The following is a 22074-nucleotide window of genomic DNA, read 5'->3' as shown; positions in this document are numbered from 1 at the left end:
AAAGAACAGCCTTAACTTCAGAAGCTCATAAGTACTGAAAGGATTCAGATTTTTTTATAGAAGTAATTTTCTGGAGCCAGTTGATATATAAAAAACATTTTTTTCCTGGATAACCCCTTTAAGTGACAGAGGAGCTTTTGTGGCTACTCAGCCATTAGGGCTATCTCTTCATCTCCCTGTTGCTGTATCATACATAATAACGTCTCCACAGGCTACCTCTTTGAGAAGACCACCACTATTATCCAGTTTTCCAGTCCACCATACGTTATGCATTGTGGCCATTTACTTTGAGAAGACCACCACCATAAAAGAACATTTTAATGCAATTCCTACAGAGGTTTCAGTGTATGACATATCTGGATGTAAGTTGTGTGCTGTGATAAGACAAGGGGTAAGTGTTGTTACCACAGTATATATATATGTGGAGAGTGATGTCACTTCTGTGATATGACACCACTGTAATATATGATATAATTGGTGACAAGTGATGTTACAACAATAATACAAGCAATTTAGTATGGTCTTCTCAAAGAGGTGCCACTGTACATGTCTTTAGTGTTGTAATATACGACATATGTAGAGATACATGATGTCATTGATGTTACTATGATATCGGTTTTATGTCACCTTTGTAATAATATTTGACACACATGGAAACAGAAGCACGCACCCTTTGCATAATGCCCACGTCAGTAATCCAATAGCAGACAGTAAGAGAACCCCAGTTATTGTCAGGATAACCATGAACCAGACATCTGGCTGCCAGTATTCCAGGGTCTTATTGACTATCAGTGTTTGTTTCTCTGGTGTCTGAAAGAAAAAGAATAAAAGAAAGAACACTATAGGTCAGTGGCCTAAAGCTATCAATCTGTGTTTTTTTCCCATAGCTGAGCTTTTATACCTTAAAGAGCTCTGGTAAAATGAAAGCTGAGCTGTGACTGGTTGCTATAGGCAAAATCAAACAGTTTTTGTCTCATATAGTTTGATAAATGTGGCCCAATATCTTCTCGTCACTGCTGTCATTACCTCAGTGACCATGGCTGGTGCCAGTGACAACATGATGCATTAGAAATATTATTCATTGTTGCCAAACCTTGTGGTGTCTGGGAGGACTCCACTAATCTCCTGCACCTCTGTGGCAGTGGATATAACATGGATACATATAATGCTCTTTTTCTCACCGGAGTAGTTGTAGTTGTTGTTGGCTGTGTAGTGGTCCATGGAATTACTGTTATATATACGGTCGCTGTGATGCTGAACAATGGGGAAACCGAACTGTCTGTCACTTCAATGAGTAGCTCATAGTTCAGTGGATCCATTACGCCGTCCGGGTTAAAGGAGAACGGATTATGCAGCACAGAGGCGCCATTCAGACGAAAACGGCTGTTAGTGTTGCCTATGATACAGAGATGACCCCAAAAATACACAGTAATAACTCTATCCACAGCACAGAGCATAACATTATGAGAAATATCTGCCAAACATATATATACTGCCGCTGTTACAATTATTGTAATTTTGTAATGATCATACAAAGTATTGAATTAATCCAAGGGATAGGGGAAAAGATGTCTGATCACAGAGGTCCCGCTGCTGGGAACCCCCGCGATCTCTCCTGCAGCACCCCTGTCATCTTGTGCACGGAGAGAGCTTCGCTCAGAGCCTGATGACTGGTGATGCAGGGGTCGGAGAATCGTGACTTCACGGGCCGGCCCCCTCATGGTGTCACGCCCCACCCCCTTAATTCAAGTCGTGATGGCCGCCAAGCCCCCTCCCATAGACTTGCAGTAAGGGGGCAGAGCGTGACATCACGGGGGGGGGGGACCGTGATGTTACGATCCACCAGCCCCTGCATCGCCAGTCATCAGGCACGGAGCAAAGCTCGCACCGTGCACAAGATGAAAGGGGGTGCTGCAGGAGAGATCGCGGGGGTTCCCAGCGGCGGGAACCCCGCAATCAGATATCTTATCCCCTATCCTTTGGATTCATTCAAGTGGCGGAGTACACATTTAAGTATACTAGTAGAATATATGCTACACTCTACACATCTGCCTCTTACCTCCCACGATCTTGTAGGACAGCTGCGCTGTTGCATCTGGGTCACTGCAGGTTAATGTTTTGAAAGGGACTGTAGTTAGCAGGGTGGAGTAGATTTCTGTGAAATAAAAAGGCGGAGTGCAGACTGGGGGGTTGTCGTTATAATCCTAAAAGACACAAGATGCACAAATTTGCCTAGGAGAATGGGCATCACTAATAGGTTGTAAGCCAGCAGGGTGCACTACACGCTATCATGTAACTGGCACCCAGTGTATGCCTTATCTGTGTGCAACTATAATACTTAGCAGCCACCCCCTCTCATGTATAGAAGGCGTGTGAGTGGTTGTTCATCGGTATTTTGTCCCTGTGTGACCTCCCCTTAAATAGTATTGTGGCTGATCTGCATCATAACGATAACAGGTGTCTAACCTAATCCTTGCATCAGTAACCATTAACCAGTAAGTGTAGCCTTTTTATAGTGATTTTTTTGAGTGAATTTTGTCACTTTTTTTTTTTTTTTTTGTGAAACCCCAGTAGAGGTAGAAGCTTGCTACTTCTTCCTTTACTTATGTCACTAGTAAACTACAGCCCTATGACACCAAATCATGTCACATACTCTGCACTGTAAGAAGGACACAAGATTGTCTTAAAGCGATTGCCTTCCAGGCAGAGCTAAGAGAGGGGCAGACCTCTGGATGAAAGAAACAAATTGTTGCACAAGAGCTTATAAAGCTGACAATAAGAACCATCAGACACCTACTTCATATCCCTGAGGCTAAAGCCCGGAAATGTCTAGAGCACAAATAATATACTTTGGGGGACATTTATCAAAGGATTTAGACTGGTTTTTCCTATCTAAATTTGTTGCACAGAAAGTCACAGTCTAAATATGTGCGACTTTTTTGCGACTTTTTCTTTAGAAGATTTTCAGAACATGATGCATTCTAGTCTATTTTAGACGGAAAAATGCATTCGTGCTGAATTTATGAAAATCGACTTTTCAGCGACAAGTCACATCGGTGTTACGCCGAGCGCTCCGGGTTCCCGCTCCTCCCCGGAGCGCTCGCTTCACCTCCTCCGCTGCAGCGCTCCGGTCACGTCCTCTGACCCGGGGCGCTGCGATCCTGCTGCTAGCCGGGATGCGATTCGCGATGCGGGTAGCGCCCGCTCGCGATGCGCACCCCGGCTCTCCTACCTGACTCGCTCCCCGTCTGTTCTGTCCCGGCGCGCGCGGCCCCGCTCCCTAGGGCGCGCGCGCGCCGGGTCTCTGCGATTTAAAGGGCCACTGCGCCGCTGATTGGCGCAGTGGTTCCAATTAGAGTTATCACCTGTGCACTCCCTATATTACCTCACTTCCCTTGCACTCCCTTGCCGGATCTTGTTGCCTTAGTGCCAGTGAAAGCGTTCCTTGTGTGTCCCTTGCCAGTGTTTCCAGACCTTCTGCCGTTGCCCTTGACTACGATCCTTGCTGCCTGCCCCGACCTTCTGCTACGTCCGACCTTGCTTCTGCCTACTCCCTTGTACCGCGCCTATCTTCAGCAGCCAGAGAGGTGAGCCGTTGCTAGTGGATACGACCTGGTCACTACCGCCGCAGCAAGACCATCCCGCTTTGCGGCGGGCTCTGGTGAAAACCAGTAGTGGCTTAGAACCGGTCCACTAGCACGGTCCACGCCAATCCCTCTCTGGCACAGAGGGTCCACTACCTGCCAGCCGGCATCGTGACAGTAGATCCGGCCATGGATCCCGCTGAAGTTCCTCTGCCAGTTGTCGCTGACCTCACCACGGTGGTCGCCCAGCAGTCACAACAGATTGCGCATCAAGGCCAACAGCTGTCTCAACTGACCGTTTTGCTACAACAGTTGCTACCACAGCTTCAGCAGTCATCTCCTCCGCCAGCTCCTGCACCTCCTCCGCAGCGAGTGGCCGCTCCTGGGATACGCTTATCCTTGCCGGATAAGTTTGATGGGGACTCTAAGTTTTGCCGTGGCTTCCTTTCCCAATGTTCCCTGCATCTGGAGATGATGTCGGACCTGTTTCCCACTGAAAGGTCTAAGGTGGCTTTCGTAGTCAGTCTTCTGTCCGGAAAAGCCCTGTCATGGGCCACACCGCTCTGGGACCGCAATGACCCCGTCACTGCCTCTGTACACTCCTTCTTCTCGGAAATCCGAAGTGTCTTTGAGGAACCTGCCCGAGCCTCTTCTGCTGAGACTGCCCTGTTGAACCTGGTCCAGGGTAATTCTTCCGTTGGCGAGTATGCCGTACAATTCCGTACACTTGCTTCAGAATTGTCCTGGAATAATGAGGCCCTCTGCGCGACCTTCAAAAAAGGCCTATCCAGCAACATTAAAGATGTTCTGGCCGCACGAGAAATTCCTGCTAATCTACATGAACTTATTCACCTAGCCACTCGCATTGACATGCGTTTTTCTGAAAGGCGTCAGGAACTCCGCCAAGATATGGACTCTGTTCGCACGAGGCGTTTCGTCTCCTCGGCTCCTCTCTCCTCTGGTCCCCTGCAATCTGTTCCTGTGCCTCCCGCCGTGGAGGCTATGCAGGTCGACCGGTCTCGCCTGACACCTCAAGAGAGGACACGACGCCGTATGGAGAACCTCTGCCTGTACTGTGCTAGTACCGAACACTTCCTGAGGGATTGTCCTATCCGTCCTCCCCGCCTGGAAAGACGTACGCTGACTCCGCACAACGGTGAGACAGTCCTTGATGTCTACTCTGCTTCTCCACGTCTTACTGTGCCTGTGCGGATGTCTGCTTCTGCCTTCTCCTTCTCTACAGTGGCCTTCTTGGACTCTGGTTCTGCAGGAAATTTTATTTTGGCCTCTCTCGTCAACAGGTTCAACATCCCAGTGACCAGTCTCGCCAGACCCCTCTACATCAATTGTGTAAATAATGAAAGATTGGACTGTACCATACGTTTCCGCACGGAGCCCCTTCTTATGAGCATCGGATCTCATCATGAGAGGATTGAACTTTTGGTCCTCCCCAATTGCACCTCGGAGATTCTCCTTGGACTTCCCTGGCTTCAACTTCATTCCCCAACCCTGGATTGGTCCACTGGGGAGATCAAGAGTTGGGGGTCCTCTTGTTCCAAGAACTGTCTAAAACCGGTTCCCAGTAACCCTTGCCGTAACTCTGTGGTTCCTCCAGTAACCGGTCTCCCTAAGGCCTATATGGACTTCGCGGATGTTTTCTGCAAAAAACAAGCTGAGACTCTACCTCCTCACAGGCCTTATGATTGCCCTATCGACCTCCTCCCGGGTACTACTCCACCCCGGGGCAGAATTTATCCTCTCTCTGCCCCAGAGACTCTTGCCATGTCCGAATACGTCCAGGAGAATCTAAAAAGGGGCTTTATCCGTAAATCCTCCTCTCCTGCCGGAGCCGGATTTTTCTTTGTCTCCAAAAAAGATGGCTCCCTACGTCCTTGCATTGACTACCGCGGTCTTAATAAAATCACGGTTAAGAACCGCTACCCCTTACCCCTCATCTCTGAACTCTTTGATCGCCTCCAAGGTGCCCACATCTTCACTAAATTGGACTTAAGAGGCGCCTATAACCTCATCCGCATCAGAGAGGGGGACGAGTGGAAAACGGCATTTAACACCAGAGATGGACACTTTGAGTATCTGGTCATGCCCTTTGGACTGTGCAATGCCCCTGCCGTCTTCCAAGACTTTGTCAATGAAATTTTTCGTGATTTATTATACTCCTGTGTTGTGGTATATCTGGACGATATCCTAATTTTTTCTGCCAATCTAGAGGAACACCGCCGGCATGTCCGTATGGTTCTTCAGAGACTTCGTGACAACCAACTCTATGCCAAAATTGAGAAATGTCTGTTTGAATGCCAATCTCTTCCTTTTCTAGGATATTTGGTCTCTGGCCAGGGACTACAGATGGATCCAGACAAACTCTCTGCCGTCTTAAATTGGCCACGCCCCTCCGGACTCCGTGCTATCCAACGCTTTTTGGGGTTCGCCAATTATTACAGGCAATTTATTCCACATTTTTCTACCATTGTGGCTCCTATCGTGGCTTTAACCAAGAAAAATGCTGATCCCAAGTCCTGGCCTCCTCAAGCAGAAGACTCCTTTAAACAACTCAAGTCTGCCTTTTCTTCGGCTCCCGTGCTCTCCAGACCTGACCCTTCCAAACCCTTCCTATTGGAGGTTGATGCCTCCTCAGTAGGAGCTGGAGCTGTTCTTCTACAAAGAAATCCTTCCGGGCATGCTGTCACTTGTGGTTTTTTCTCTAGGACCTTCTCTCCAGCGGAGAGGAACTACTCCATCGGGGATCGAGAGCTTCTAGCCATTAAATTAGCACTTGAGGAATGGAGGCATCTGCTGGAGGGATCAAGATTTCCTGTTATTATCTACACCGACCACAAGAACCTCTCCTACCTCCAGTCTGCCCAACGGCTGAATCCTCGCCAGGCCCGGTGGTCTCTGTTCTTTGCCCGATTTAATTTTGAGATTCACTTTCGTCCTGCCGATAAGAACATTAGAGCCGATGCTCTCTCTCGTTCCTCGGATGCCTCAGAAGTTGATCTCCCTCCGCAACACATCATTCCACCTGACTGCCTGATCTCCACTTCTCCTGCCTCCATCAGACAGACCCCTCCAGGAAAGACCTTTGTTTCTCCACGCCAACGCCTCGGAATCCTCAAATGGGGTCACTCCTCCCATCTCGCAGGTCATGCGGGCATCAAGAAATCTGTGCAACTCATCTCCCGCTTCTATTGGTGGCCGACTCTGGAGACGGATGTTGGGGACTTTGTGCGAGCCTGCACTATCTGTGCCCGGGATAAGACTCCTCGCCAGAAGCCCGCTGGTTTTCTTCATCCTCTGCCTGTCCCCGAACAGCCTTGGTCTCTGATTGGTATGGATTTTATTACTGATTTACCCCCTTCCCGTGGCAACACCGTTATTTGGGTGGTCGTTGATCGATTCTCCAAAATGGCACATTTCATTCCTCTTCCTGGTCTTCCTTCTGCGCCTCAGTTGGCTAAACAATTTTTTGTACACATTTTTCGTCTTCACGGGTTGCCTACGCAGATTGTCTCGGATAGAGGGGTCCAATTCGTGTCTAAATTCTGGAGAGCTCTCTGTAAACAACTCAAGATTAAATTAAATTTTTCCTCTGCATATCATCCCCAGTCCAATGGACAAGTAGAAAGAATTAACCAGATCCTGGGTGATTATTTGCGACATTTTGTTTCCTCCCGCCAGGATGACTGGGCAGATCTCCTTCCATGGGCCGAATTCTCGTATAACTTCAGGGTCTCTGAATCTTCCTCCAAATCCCCATTTTTCGTGGTGTACGGCCGTCACCCTCTTCCCCCCCTCCCTACCCCCTTGCCCTCTGGTCTGCCCGCTGTGGATGAAATTTCTCGTGACCTTTCCATTATATGGAGAGAGACCCAAAATTCTCTCTTACAGGCTTCTTCACGCATGAAGAGGTTCGCGGATAAGAAAAGAAGAGCTCCCCCCGTTTTTTCCCCTGGAGACAAGGTATGGCTCTCCGCTAAATATGTCCGCTTCCGTGTCCCTAGCTACAAGTTGGGACCACGCTATCTTGGTCCTTTCAAAATTCTGTGTCAAATTAATCCTGTCTCTTATAAACTTCTTCTTCCTCCTTCTCTTCGTATCCCTAATGCCTTTCACGTCTCTCTTCTCAAACCACTCATCCTCAACCGTTTTTCTCCCAAATCTGTTCCTCCCACTCCTGTTTCCGGCTCCTCGGACGTCTTCTCGGTCAAGGAGATTTTGGCTGCCAAAAAGGTCAGAGGAAAAAATTTTTTTTTAGTAGACTGGGAGGGTTGTGGTCCTGAAGAGAGATCCTGGGAACCTGAGGACAACATCCTTGACAAAAGTCTGCTCCTCAGGTTCTCAGGCTCCAAGAAGAGGGGGAGACCCAAGGGGGGGGGTACTGTTACGCCGAGCGCTCCGGGTTCCCGCTCCTCCCCGGAGCGCTCGCTTCACCTCCTCCGCTGCAGCGCTCCGGTCACGTCCTCTGACCCGGGGCGCTGCGATCCTGCTGCTAGCCGGGATGCGATTCGCGATGCGGGTAGCGCCCGCTCGCGATGCGCACCCCGGCTCTCCTACCTGACTCGCTCCCCGTCTGTTCTGTCCCGGCGCGCGCGGCCCCGCTCCCTAGGGCGCGCGCGCGCCGGGTCTCTGCGATTTAAAGGGCCACTGCGCCGCTGATTGGCGCAGTGGTTCCAATTAGAGTTATCACCTGTGCACTCCCTATATTACCTCACTTCCCTTGCACTCCCTTGCCGGATCTTGTTGCCTTAGTGCCAGTGAAAGCGTTCCTTGTGTGTCCCTTGCCAGTGTTTCCAGACCTTCTGCCGTTGCCCTTGACTACGATCCTTGCTGCCTGCCCCGACCTTCTGCTACGTCCGACCTTGCTTCTGCCTACTCCCTTGTACCGCGCCTATCTTCAGCAGCCAGAGAGGTGAGCCGTTGCTAGTGGATACGACCTGGTCACTACCGCCGCAGCAAGACCATCCCGCTTTGCGGCGGGCTCTGGTGAAAACCAGTAGTGGCTTAGAACCGGTCCACTAGCACGGTCCACGCCAATCCCTCTCTGGCACAGAGGGTCCACTACCTGCCAGCCGGCATCGTGACAATCGGCTTAAATTACGCTGAAATGTCAGACCATGCTGGAGCAGGTTGAAATACAGTCTAAAGCATAGATCACAAAGTCCCTGTGCAGAATTTATCAAAAGCCGTGCGACCTTTGATAAATTAGTTGCACAATAGACCAGCCTAATGCTCTGTAGTTTGGTCTATATTGATGCGGGACATAGACAACTTTGATAAATCTTCCCCTTTGTGTGTTACTTTATCACCATGTTCAAAATCTTAAAGTGAATTTTTATATGTTAATAAAATTGTGATGTATCATTGGTTAAGTTTGTGTATTAAATGAGTATGTAATGTATTTAACATTTTATTCATTTATAATCTTTGTACTGGGGGCTGCCATTACCTAGAGCATTGTGATGATGTCACTTAACGACACCTTCACAGATGCTCTACGGCTCTCACTGGACATAGGAAAGTCCAGTTGGAACCCGTCTAAAAGAACAACATTACAGACTAAAATGCTGTGTTCTGAGCATGTATGTCATGTGCAGAACACAGCAAGTGTTCGACACAAGGGTGCAGCGCCATGTTATTAAAGTCTGGAAGTAGCCGCTGTGATGTAAAGCGTCTGCTGCTCCTGTAGGCACTGGGCTGTCTCCTCCCCGTGGCTTCCAGCTGTCAGCTGTAAGCCACGGGTAGCCGGCAGCCTGGTGACCACTCTAGCCCAACACCACCTCCTCCCGTTCTATTCTTACTTTACAACTTCGGCTCCCCCCCCCCTCCCCTTATTCACCTCCCGGAGCTTCCAATTTTCTACATGTTGTCGGTAAAGATCCTGTCCCTCCTCCTGCGTCTCCCCGGCTATTTTTATTTTACACATTCGGCTGCAGCTAAGGGAATAGCTCACTGATTTAGCCAGCCGGCCGTGTAATGAGAGCAGTGACGTCATCAGTGGGTGCCGATCTCATTACATAGCCGGCCGAATCAGTGAGCTATTGCCTGGGCTGCAAAGTAAGAATAGCCAAGCAGATGCAGGAGGAGGGACAGGATCTTCAGAGACAATGGCCCTAATTTACTATTGTAAACCCAACCTGTTTTGTCGGGTTATGGACCAAAATGTAAAAACCCGACCAATTCCCTATTTTACTTAGAAAACCCCAAAAGGGGAGTGTCCCCTACATTTTCAAAAAATCACAACATATTTTCTAAGGTCTCCACAGAAAATGTGGTAGATTTGAGCTGAGGAAAACCCCACAGATCAGAGCATGTGTAAAAAAAAAAAAAGCAAAATGTAGGGAAAAGTGCAAAACGTAGGGAAACCGTAAATAAACGTGGAAAATTCCTGTAGGGAATTAAAACCCACAAAGAAAACTACACTCCACTCTTAGTAAATCAGGGCCAATGTGTATAAGATTGAAAGCTCCAGGAGGTGAGGAGGAGGAGGGATGGGGTGGTGGAATCAGTGTTTCCCATCCAAAGTTATTCCAGGTGCTGCAAAACTAAAACTCCCAGCCTACCCAGACAGCAAAAGGCTGTCTGAGCATGCTGGGAGTTGTATTTTTGCAACATCCTGGTTGGGAAACATTGCTTCACACAGTATCACCCCTTCATACCAGTGTTTCTCAACCAGGATGTTAAAAAACTACAACTCCCAGCATTCCCAGGCAGCCTTTAGCTGTCTGGTAGTTGTGGTTTAGAAACAGGGTGCCTCCAGCTGGTGCTGAACTGCAACTCCCCTCACGGGAGTTGTAGTTTAGGAACAGGGTGCCTCCAATTGTTGCTAAACTACAACTCCCATGATGGGTTTTGTAGTTTAGGAACAGTGAGACTCCAGCTGTTGCTAAACTTGAGGCTTGCTGTTGCTAAATTACAACTCTGATCATTCCCAGACAGTCAAAGGATGTCTGGAAATGATGGGGGGTGGTGTAGTTTAGCAACAGCTGAAGGCTCCCTGTTTGGAAACCCTACTTTATGAGCATTCTCCCCAGGGGAGAGCACCATAAATGTACTAACCAATTTAAAAAAAAAATTTCTTCTCATTTCAGAACTGTGTATGCAGAGGACTACTTTAGATTTGGTGGACTACGACGATGACCAGCATTTTTTTTGTTTACTATTAATAAAATGGTTAACAAGGGCTTGTGGGGAAGTGTTTTTTGGAAATAAAAGTTTTGAAAACGGGTTGTTGTTGTTTTAATTTACTTTACAGGCTTAGTAGTGGAAGTCGTCTTATAGAGGAAGTCCATTAGCCCCAAAAACAGCTACCGCTAACCCTTAAAGGGGTAGTCCAGTGGTGAAAAACTTATCCCCTATCCTAAGGATAGGGGATAAGTTTGAGATCGCGGGGGGTCCGACCGCTGGGGCCCCCTGCGATCTCTCTGTACGGGGCCCCGGCTCTCCGCCGAGATAGCGGGTGTCGACCCCCACACGAAGCGGCGGCCGACACGCCCCCTCAATACATCTCTATGGCAGAGCCGGAGATTGCCGAAGGCAGTGCTTCGGCTCTGCCATAGAGTTGTATTGAGGGGGCGTGTCGGCCGCCGCCTCGTGCGGAGGTCGACACGCCCCCTTCCCGCCGGCTGTCGGGGCTCCTTACAGGAGATCTCGGGGGGCCCCAACGGTCGGACCCCCCGCGATCTGCAACTTATCCCCTATCCTTAGGATAGGGGATAAGTTGCTCACCACTGAATCACCACTGGACTACTCCTTTAATTATTACCCTGTTACCCACCACCACAGGGCTACTGGGAAGAACCCGTACCAACAGGCCGAAGCGTCAAACATGGCACGCCTTGGTAACAGTCTGACATTATTTAGGCTGGAGAAGGCCAGTAACAATGGTCCTCACCCACCCTGGTAATTTCAGGCTGTTGCTGCTTGGTTGGTGTCTGGCTGAGAAGAAAAATATGAGTAACCACACCCTTTTTTTTTCTTAATTATTTATGAAAAAAACTTGTGGGGTTACCCGTATTTTAAATAGTGCCAGCCTGTTACCACCTAGGCCCAGGAGCACCATTCTTGACACTCCTTGGCCTGTTGGTACCGGCTCTTGCCGGCACCCCTGTGGGTAGCGGGGTAACAATTGGGGGTTAGCACTGGCTGTTTTTGGGGCTAACACTAAGCCCCGCTTAGTAATGGACTCCGTCTGTAAGATAGCTTACACTACTAAGCCTGTAAAGTTAATAAAAAAAAAAAAACTTTTTAAAAACTTTTATTTAAAAAAACACTACCCCACAAGCCCTTGTTAACCATTTTATTAAAGGGGTACTCCGCTGCTCAGCATTGTTCCAAACGCTTAGAGCTGGTGCGGGGGGGCTCGTGACGTCACAGCCTCATCCCCTTCCATAGACTTGCATTGAGGGGGCGGAGCATGATGTCACAGACCCCCGACGCCAGCTCCTAAGCGTTCGGAACATTTTGTTCCGAATGCTGAGCAGCGCAGTACCCCTTATAATATTTAACAAAAATAAATAAATGTGGGTCAATGATGTAAGTGGTAATAAAATCTAACACACACACACATTTAGAGCAGGAAAGTCGGTAAGAGTCTTCTGGCAGCGACAGCCAGTTCGCAAAAGACTTCTGGTAGTCTGTACCTTACCCCTCTTCAATAACCAACAAAATGGCTCTGCCTAGTGGAAATGAAAAAGCTACAAAACCCCCTCCCCCTCTCCTTTTGCACACAAGAGGAAGGTGTAGACGGGCGAAGCCAGATTTGCAGGAATCAATTTACAAGTTGCTTGCTTTCACCAGATTCCTCATGTTAGCTCCCTCTGCTGGTCAACAGTGGGAAATATTTTCTGACAAATAAGATTTGGTGACACATTCCCTTTAACCTGCTACAGTATCAGTGATTGAAAACAGTCCTGTTTATATCAAGAGGCTTGGAACCTATCCTCACATTTACATTGTTAAAGTCTTCGGTACATTATAAAGGTTTTATACACTGCTCAAAAAAATTAAGGAAACACTAAGATAACACATCCTAGATCTGAATGAATGAACTAATCGTATGAAATACTTTCGTCTTTACATAGTTGAATGTGCTGACAACAAAATCACACACAAATTATCAATGGAAATCAAATTTATCAACCCATGGAGGTCTGGATATGGAGTCACACTCAAAATCAAAGTGGAAAACCACACTTCTGGCTGATCCAACCTTAAAACAAGTCAAAATGAGGCTCAGTAATGTGTGTGGCCTCCACATGCCCGTATGACCTCCCTACAATGCCTGGAAATGCTCCTGATAAGGTGGCATCCGCCAACTCCTGGACAGTCTGTGGTGCAATGTGGCATTGGTGGATGGAGCGAGACATGATGTCCCAGATGTGCTCAATCGGATTCAGGTTTGGGGAACGGGCGGGCCAGTCCATAGCATCATTGCCTTCATCTTGCAGGAACTGCTGACACACTCCAGCCACATGAGGTCTAGCATTGTCTTGCAATAGGAGGAACCAAGGGCCAACTGCACCAGCATATGGTCTCACAAGGGGTCTGATAATCTCATCTCCGTACCTAATGCCAGTCAGGCTACCTCTGGCAAGCACATGGAGGGCTGGGCGGCTCCCAAAGAAATGCCACCCCACACCATTACTGACTCACCGCAAAACAGGTCATGCTGGAGGATGTTGCAGGCAGCAGAACATTCTCCACGGCGTCTCCAGACTCTGTCACGTCTGTCACATGTGCTCAGTGTGAACCTGCTTTCATCTGTGAAGAGCACAGGGCGCCATTCGTGAATTTGCCAATCTTGGTGTTCTCTGGCAAATGCCAAACATTCTGCACGGTGTTGGGCTATAAGCACAACCCCCACCTGTGGACGTCGGGCCCTCATACCACCCTCATGGAGTCTGTTTCTGACAGTTTGAGTGGACACATGCACATTTGTGGCCTGCTGGAGGTCATTTTGCAGGGCTCTGGCAGTGCTCCTCCTTGCACAACGGCGGAGGTAGCGGTCCTGCTGCTGGGTTGTTGCCCTCCTACAGCCTCCTCCACATCTCCGGATGTACTGGCCTGTCTCCTGGTAGCGTCTCCATGCTCTGGACACTACGCTGACAGACACAGCAAACCTTCTTGCCACAGCTCGCATTGATGTGCCATCCTGGATGAGCTGCATTACCTGAACCACTTGTGCTGGTTGTAAACTCCGTCTCATGCTATCCATTTGCACAACAGCATGTGAAATTGATTGTCAATCAGTGTTGCTTCCTGAGAGGACAGTGTGATTTCACAGAAGTGCGATTGACTTGGAGATACATTGTGTTGTTAAAGTGTTCCCTTTATTTCTTTGAGCAGTGTATAAATCCCTTAGTCTTTGGAGGGACAACAGGGGTGGACAGGTGGACTTCTTACCGTTACACTGACTGTGATGGTGCAGAAAGTCGTCCTCTGTTTTAGAGGATCTGGTTGGTTGTCATTGTTGAGGTCAACTATCTTCATATACAGTGAGTAGCTCCTTGTGGTCTCATAGTCCAAGGGTCCAAGCAGCTTAATTTCCCCTGTATTGGAGTACATTACCATGTAAGGCTAGGTTCACACTTCATTAAGCAGTGTCCATTAGACGTATAGGTCTGATGTATACCTATGATGGATGCCAATTAGTGGCAGCCCTCATACATAGGGTCCCATGTTAAAAGAAAACTATACTGGGAGGCCTAATTAGTTTTTTAGGGATCCTGCAGAATGCAGAGGTCTGTGCTATTCCATCCAGAAAACATTGCAAACAGAGGCCAAAATGACACACTTTTGGCCTCCATGGGGTAAGGTCTATAGATCCATTAAATGCATCGGGACCTATCCCAAAACGGAAGTGTGAACCCAGCCTAACTGATCGTTGCTTAGAGACTTCCATTACTGGACATAGATCTGGTGCCATCCACAGCTCTACAGCTGTTTTGGGTTTACATGGAATGCCCTCCCCCCCCCAGGATGAATAAGCTTGACTTCCTGGAACTATTCCTACTTTTGTGTCCTTTGACCCCCCACTCTCTTGCTGTCCCTTAGAGGAGGGTGTCATACTTCTATGTGACAATGGGGTTGTAATGTGCAACTTACCGGTTCTCGGTACAACGTAGAAGACCGGTGGATTTTGGCCTCCTTCAATGGAGAACTGAACATTGTTGAATGGGTAGTCAGCATCAGTGGCATTTATCCGCCCCACAACTGTCCCAAATGGAGCATTCTCATTAACTGAGAAGGTTGATGGCCCAACACATATAGGATTATAATCATTGACTGCAGTGACCGTGATAAAAACCGGAATATTGGCTGCAATGCAAAGATACATGGTTACATAAAGAATCCTACCACCATCTCTCCCCGACATCACAAATGCATCCCTTGCAGAGCAAGAGCACTGCCGCTGGGAAAACTAGGCAGCCACTTAGGGCACAACCCTGGCTTCCCCAATACAGGCATTCACCCGGAATCTCCAGGCAAGCAAGGAAGCACCTCTTTCAACTGTTTGCGCACACACAAATATAGTTGAAATCTGTCAGTGTAGGCCACAGGAAGTGTCAGACCTGTAGCCTACACTGAGAGAAAGTGACCTCTGCCCCAGCCCAGTGTGGACGCAATGATGTCACTGATCAGTGCCTCCATTGTGGAGGAGGAAGGATCCACCCCAACTGCGTGGGTCACTGAGTGGGTCAGAAGGTGAGTTTTTTTCCCCTTATTCTGTCTCAAAGGGAGGACTGCTTGCTTACTTGGGTAGCTACTACGTAAGGACATACCTGGCTACTGTGGGGCGGGCTACTACCCAAGGACATACCTGGCTACTGGACAACAGGGGCTGCTACCTAAGGACATATGGCCCACTGGGGGGGCTGTTACCTATGGACATATTTGGCTACTAGGAGGGCTGCTACCTGGGGACATATCGGGATGGACTACTACCTAAGGACATACCTGGCTACTTGGGGGGGGGGTTCTAACTACCTAAGGAGATACTTGCCTACTGAGGAGTGGAAACTACCTAAGAATGTACCTATCTACTGGAGTGAGGGGGGGGGGGGGGAGAATCTACAGTACCTACCTATTAGGGAGGGACTACCTACCTGAGGACATAGCTGCTTACTGGGGGGGGGGGGGGGGCTAGAACCTACACACCTAACTACTTTTAGTAGTAGTAATAGTAGCTTTCTTTAACTATTCATAGTAGCCTCCTTTAGGTAGAAAATATTTTTTTTTTAAACACACTCGCCTGGATCCCGCCTAGCTTGGCCTCTCTTTTCGCCTTCTCCTCTGGTCTGTGTTCCGGCGCATTACGTCACTCATGCGCCAGAGCACAGAATGCAGAGAAAAGGAAGTGACGGGACATGGTTGCCTGTATGATGCGGGTGGCCACAAGAGTGATTGACAGAGCAAGGAGCCAATGGCTCTTCACTCTGTCTATCAGCCCAGTGCCATATTTAACTATAGGCGCGCCATTAAGACACGATTATACTTAAATGAGACCTGGATCGGCCGACTCTACAGAAGGCCCAGCCCACCGTGCAAATGTCTCAGTGTCTACGATTTCCAGTTCAGCCCTGGCTGATACTGAAGAGATAGCAGGACTATGCAGATCTGGGTTGGGAGGGGTCTGGGAGCTAGTAGGAGGGGATATGGTAGGTGATGATGTTATTCTGTAGTTATTCTGTAATTCTGGAAGTTCAGCTGCTGTATACTACAGAAGGAAGTTCTTTTCTTTTTAAATTTCTTTTCTGTCTGACCACAGACCTTTCTGCTGACACCTCCATGTCAGGAACTTACCAGAGCAGGAGAGGCTTGCTATGGGGATTTGTTCCTGCTCTGCACAGTTCTTGACATGGACAGAGGTGTCAACCGAGAGCACTGTGGTCAGCCTGGAAAGAAATTAAAAAATAACTTCCTTCTGTAGTACACAACTTCCCGTGGAGCATAAAGCAGCTGATAAGCACTGGTAGGATTAAGATTTTTAAATAGAAGTCATTAACAAATCTGTTTAACTTTCTGGCACCAGTTGATTTAAATAAATAAATAAATATATATATTTATGTTTTCCACCGGAGTATCCCTTTAACCTCTTAAGGATGCAGGGCGTACCTGTACGCCCTGCACCCGGTCCCGGTATTTATGATACTTATGATAGCCGGGACCAGGGGCTAATAGCGCGTGGCACCAATCGTTGTGCCGCGCTATTAACCCTTTAGACGCAGCTCAGTCGGGCTGATCGGGACTATCGCGATAAAATCACGATGTCCCGATCAGCTAGGATGCGAGCGGCTGTCCCCTTACCTTGCTCCGTCGCGTCCGATCGGCATTTGATTGCAAAAGATGTAAAAGATCAGTGTGTGCAGTGTTATAGCCCCCTATGGGAGCTATAATACTGCAAAAAAAAAAAAAGTGAAAAAAAAAGTTAATAAAGGTCATTTAACCCCTTCCCTAATAAAAGTTTGAATCACCCCCTTTTCCCATAAAAAAAAAAAACTGTGTAAACAAAAATAAACATATGTGGTATCGCCGCATGCGGAAATGGCCGAACTATAAAAATATATAGTTAATTAAACCGCGCGGTCAATGGCGTACGCGCAGAAAAATTCCACAGTCCAAAATTGCGTATTTTTGGACACTTTTTATATAATAAAAAATGAATAAAAAGCAATCAAAAAGTCCGATCAATACATGGTTATAATAATGGTACCAATAAAAACTTCAGAACACAGCTCAAAAAATGAGCCCTCATACCGCCCAGTATGCGGAAAAATAAAAAAGTTATAGGGGTCAGAAGATGAGAATTTTTTACGTATAAATTTTCCTGCATGTAGTTAGGATTTTTTTCGAAGTATGACAATATCCAACCTATATAAGTAGGGTATCATTTTAACCGTATGGACCTACAGAATAAAGATAAGGTGTAATTTTTACCGAAAAATGCACTGCATAGAAACGGAAGCCCCCAAAAGTTACAAAATGACATTTTTTCTTCAATTAATTTTCTTTCTGTTTTGTAGTGGATTTTTTGGTAAAATGACTAATGTCACTGCAAAGTAGAATTGGTGGCGCGAAAAATAAGCCATCATATAGAATTTTAGGTGCAAATTGAAAGCGTTATGATTTTTAGAAGGTGATGAGGAAAAAATTTAAATGCAAAAACGGAAAAACGCATTTTAGGGGTTAATGGCCTTGTACTTACTGGTCATTTTGGGTGTTCCGTTGTCTGTCACCACCACTGTGGCTGAGTACTGGAAGTTGACGCTTGCCATCTCATAGGAGTCGTAATTCAGTGTGTTATTAATCTGGGGAGAGAAGTTTCAGATTACGGAAGGGAAAGCACACAGGGGGTTCTGGGCATCCCACCTAATCAAATAGTATAGCAACTAAAAGGCTGTATACCAGCATTGTGCACTAAATGTTATTATGCAGCTGGCACCCTGTGTATGCTTGATGGGTGTTTATCTATAACACTAAGCAGCCACCCCTTCTTCATGAATAGTAGTCGTATGAGTGGCTGTTTATCAGTATTTTGCACCTGTGCACGGTCCCTAAATAGCATTGTGGTTGATCTGTATCATGGTGAATTTGCTTTTGCACCAGTAAGGGTAGGTTCACACTGCATTAGGGCTTCATCCAGACGTATCTATGGGCATCTCACTGAAAACAGGACGTATACTGTGAGAGGGCAATCGGCAACGGATGGCAAAAAAAACAGCTTGTGCTTTCTCTTTGTTGGACTTGTCTTTGTCCACTAGCACAACACTAGAACCAAGTGTCGTTCCACACCTGTGCATTGGATTAAACTAGTGAGTATGGCTAGTGAAGTTTAGGTTAGAGAAAGGAGTGCAATTCTCTGCCTGTTTAACACCTGACATTAAACACCGAAAAACCATTACAGGGGCCCTAAGCTCAATACTACGCATAATGTCCATGGATTTATCTTAAATTGAACATTGCAAACCTATTGTCCAAATCTTATTACCCAACATCCCTTTCTTTATTTCCATAGTTATGTTGATATTAAATGCTTAATACTCCCCACAGTCTAGATATTGTAACCGTGCTAGAGCATAAAAAAAAAGGATCGGCTGATATTAGTCACACACGTGAATAATGATTCACAGCATAGGAGATATGTGACAAAATCAGTGGTCACAAGGTCGGGGTGGGTTCTGAACCTCCCATCATTCATTTAACTGAAGGACACTACAATCAGCTTTTACCAGCCTTGAATGCCTGTTACCAGGGAGAAATGGATAATTCTGCTAAAATCTGCTCCTCCTTGCCTGAAATGGCTGATAACAGAGAGCAATGCTAATTTCAGGAAGTAATAAGATTATAATCACCTGTCCAACAGTGAGACTCTCCCCAGATTAAAATATCCAATAAAGTAAGACCACAGATTCTACGAACGTGTCCTGCAGTCAACCCCCTCCCAGCCTGAAATAGCTGATACCAGGGGGCAGTAGTATGTATTTATCTATACAGGTCATAGAGAGGAGACAGACATCTGGGATAGTCTTAATAATGTGGGCTGCATGTGAACAGCCGGCACCTCTCACCATTAGCGAAGAGCCCTGCATCTTGAAGGAGTACAAAGAGTTGGTATTGGGGACGATGGAATAACTGAGCGCTGTGCTGTTATAATCTGGATCTGTGCAGGTGAAATCCTTAAATAAGTAACCAACAGGAGCGGACTGGGGAACCACATCCCTAAGGGTAGAGCAATATCAGAATTATTGGGGTCAATTAGGGAAATTATCAGTTACAAATCTCCCCAAAACACCCAGAAAATACTATTCAAACATTTTCATCTGCACCTTTTATATGTATAATTATTGTGTGTTTGTATCCATACTGCACAATACCACTTCTCTTGTTCTATATGAAAGATCAATGCTCAGTACCACCTGTCTTGTTCTCTCTTTATAGACACTACTGTTTCTCAGCTCCTGCTCTGTGTATGGGCAGTGCACAGTATCACCTTTCTTGTTCTGTATGTATGTATGTATGTGCTCCTAATGGTGATCTACCTGTCTATGGATTATGTGTGTAATGACACCTTTTTTCATGATTGTCAGTGCTGTGCATTTTAGGTTCACATGTGATGTTAATGACTTTTTGGCTATGTTTACACAATCTTATGGTAGACATTGTGATGCACCAAAATACATGCTAAAAGAACGTGCCACACATGGCCAATGTTTTTAGTGTGGACACATGCGACCGTTCAAACTATATATTGACAGATATTTTGAGCCTATTCCTCTGGATTACATGTTAGACTATGTTCACACAGTTGAATGTCTGCACAAAAAATTTCCGTGCTGACATTCCATCGACAACAAAGCACCTACAGAACATGCAGGCGCTAGGACCACTCGGAAATGCGCCGTCTCATAGACGGCAAGCATTTCCGTGCAGACTCTGCAGAAAGAATAGACATTACTATTCTTTCTGTAGATACCGGAATCTGAATTTCAGTGCCAAAAACCAATACTACGGTTTTAGGTCCGGTCAGGAAACCGCATACGGTTCAAAACTGAGCCGACCGGAGTCCCCATTTGACTCCGGTCGGCTCATTAAAGTAAATGGAGTCACGGGCTGATTTGGCTGGGGTACGGGAGCGCCCGGTTTGCACCTCCCCCAACCGGATCCGGCACCCGTATGTAAAAAACGAGGTGTGAATGCAGCCTTATTCTGTTTGTATGGACAATGCCCCCTCTATTGTTCTCTATGCATGGCTAGTGCAGAGTACCACCTTTATTGTTTTCAATCTATGGACACTCACACTACGATTGCTGGGCTGCAGTTTGGGGCGATATCATTGACATCCAGCACTGTGATGGTTACTGTAACGGTTGCACTGTTGCTTCTTTTATAGCGGTCATAAGCTCTGACCTCGAGAACCGTTTTGACCAGTGATGGAAATTTTTCCAAATCCAGATTGTAGGTTGTTCTGATGGTTCCAGATCCTGTAAAAAAAGAGACCACTGTATGATTATTACACTGGAGCAAGGTGGATTTACTGGTGATAATACATAAAACTGCCGTGTATTAATAGACCACTGGGGGTGGATACCTGACTCAATGTAGAATGACGTGCTGGGGTTTATCATCTCATACAGTACATTACTGCCTTGTGCCTTCACCACAGTCACAAACTGGTTGGGTCCGCCATTTTCCATTATAGTGACAGAAACAGACGAGCTCCTGAGAGACAGAATAATATTAATGACTGCAGGTGACATCACTTGCAGAAGGTTACATATCCATATTCCCTGATCACCCAAGAGAGCTGCGAGGTCCAAGGTTAAAGTGCCTCATGCCTCAGTCCTGTCTCCGCAGATGAACTCTACATAACCTCTATATAACCTGTTTGCCCCGGTGAGCTCACGTGAAGTTGACGGGGTTGTTGTAGACAGGGAGTACTTTGACAGTGAGCGTCCCGTTACACATGTTCCCCAGACTGTCGGTTACAGTGATCTGCAACTGGTAGGTCTAGAAAAAAGAAACCACAAGAAGATGCTGTCATGAAGGAATGGTGCAATTCATGGAAAACGACATTTGGGTATGTTTACACGTACAGGGTCTGTTGCATATTTTGTGCAGCTGATTTTGCTACCCATTAACTGCAGAAAAAATGCAAAAGATCCTCTACGTGTGAACGTACCCTTTATGTGAATTGTTCAGTTTAAAAATATTGTCATTGTTTTATCTATTTGTCTATAGTGGACGGAATTATCAACATAAATGTGCAGTGGCCAAGATGCAACATATGGCTAAGTTCACACATGCAGTAGGTGACAAAAATTTCAAGAGTAGCTTTGGATTTCTGCCCTGTACTTTGAAAGTTTGGATCATGGGGCTAACTGGAGTCGTGCATCTCCACATGTATTCCAGAGAAATGGAGTCCTGCATCTCTAAGGCTATGTTCACACAATGGAATTACTGTGCGGAATTACACAGAAGAATTCCACACGGACATTCCACAGCAGCAGAGTCCCATTGATTTCAATGGGATTTTGCTGCACTGTTCACGTGGCAGAATTTCCATGCCAGATATTTTTGGCACTGAAATTCAGATTCCGGTATCTACAGAAAGAATAGTAATGTCTATTCTTTCTGCAGAGTCTGCACGGAAATGTTTGCCGTCTATGAGACGGCGCATTTCCGAGTGGTCCTAGCGCCTGCATGTTCTGTAGGTGCTTTGTTGTCGATGGAATGTCAGCACGGAAATTTTTTGTGCAGACATTCAACTGTGTGAACATAGTCTAACATGTAATCCAGAGGAATAGGCTCAAAATATCTGTCAATATATAGTTTGAACGGTCGCATGTGTCCACACTAAAAACATTGGCCATGTGTGGCACGTTCTTTTAGCATGTATTTTGGTGCATCACAATGTCTACCATAAGATTGTGTAAACATAGCCAAAAAGTCATTAACATCACATGTGAACCTAAAA

General features: G+C 46.7%; 1 protein-coding gene across 2 annotated transcripts in view; it reads right to left on the bottom strand.

Annotated features, from left to right (window-relative positions):
• Positions 1 to 22074, bottom strand: part of CDHR4 (cadherin related family member 4) — a 36983-nt gene that overhangs the window by 1904 nt on the left and 13005 nt on the right. For both annotated transcript variants that reach the window (XM_056525224.1, XM_056525223.1), the window contains exons 6-15: positions 21004 to 21107; positions 20689 to 20819; positions 20398 to 20581; positions 19169 to 19319; positions 17806 to 17908; positions 14706 to 14918; positions 14004 to 14149; positions 2060 to 2204; positions 1182 to 1396; positions 671 to 810 (exon numbers count right to left, since the gene is read on the bottom strand). In XM_056525224.1, the coding sequence (XP_056381199.1) occupies positions 671 to 810; positions 1182 to 1396; positions 2060 to 2204; positions 14004 to 14149; positions 14706 to 14918; positions 17806 to 17908; positions 19169 to 19319; positions 20398 to 20581; positions 20689 to 20819; positions 21004 to 21107 (1532 nt within the window). The remainder of the gene's footprint in view (positions 1 to 670; positions 811 to 1181; positions 1397 to 2059; positions 2205 to 14003; positions 14150 to 14705; positions 14919 to 17805; positions 17909 to 19168; positions 19320 to 20397; positions 20582 to 20688; positions 20820 to 21003; positions 21108 to 22074) is intronic.

This window comes from Hyla sarda, chromosome 6 (assembly GCF_029499605.1).
Source record: "Hyla sarda isolate aHylSar1 chromosome 6, aHylSar1.hap1, whole genome shotgun sequence".
In the NCBI taxonomy this organism is placed as follows: Eukaryota; Metazoa; Chordata; class Amphibia; order Anura; family Hylidae; genus Hyla; species Hyla sarda.
Note: the sequence above shows the minus strand (reverse complement) of the source record. Positions and strands in the feature narration are given on the sequence as shown.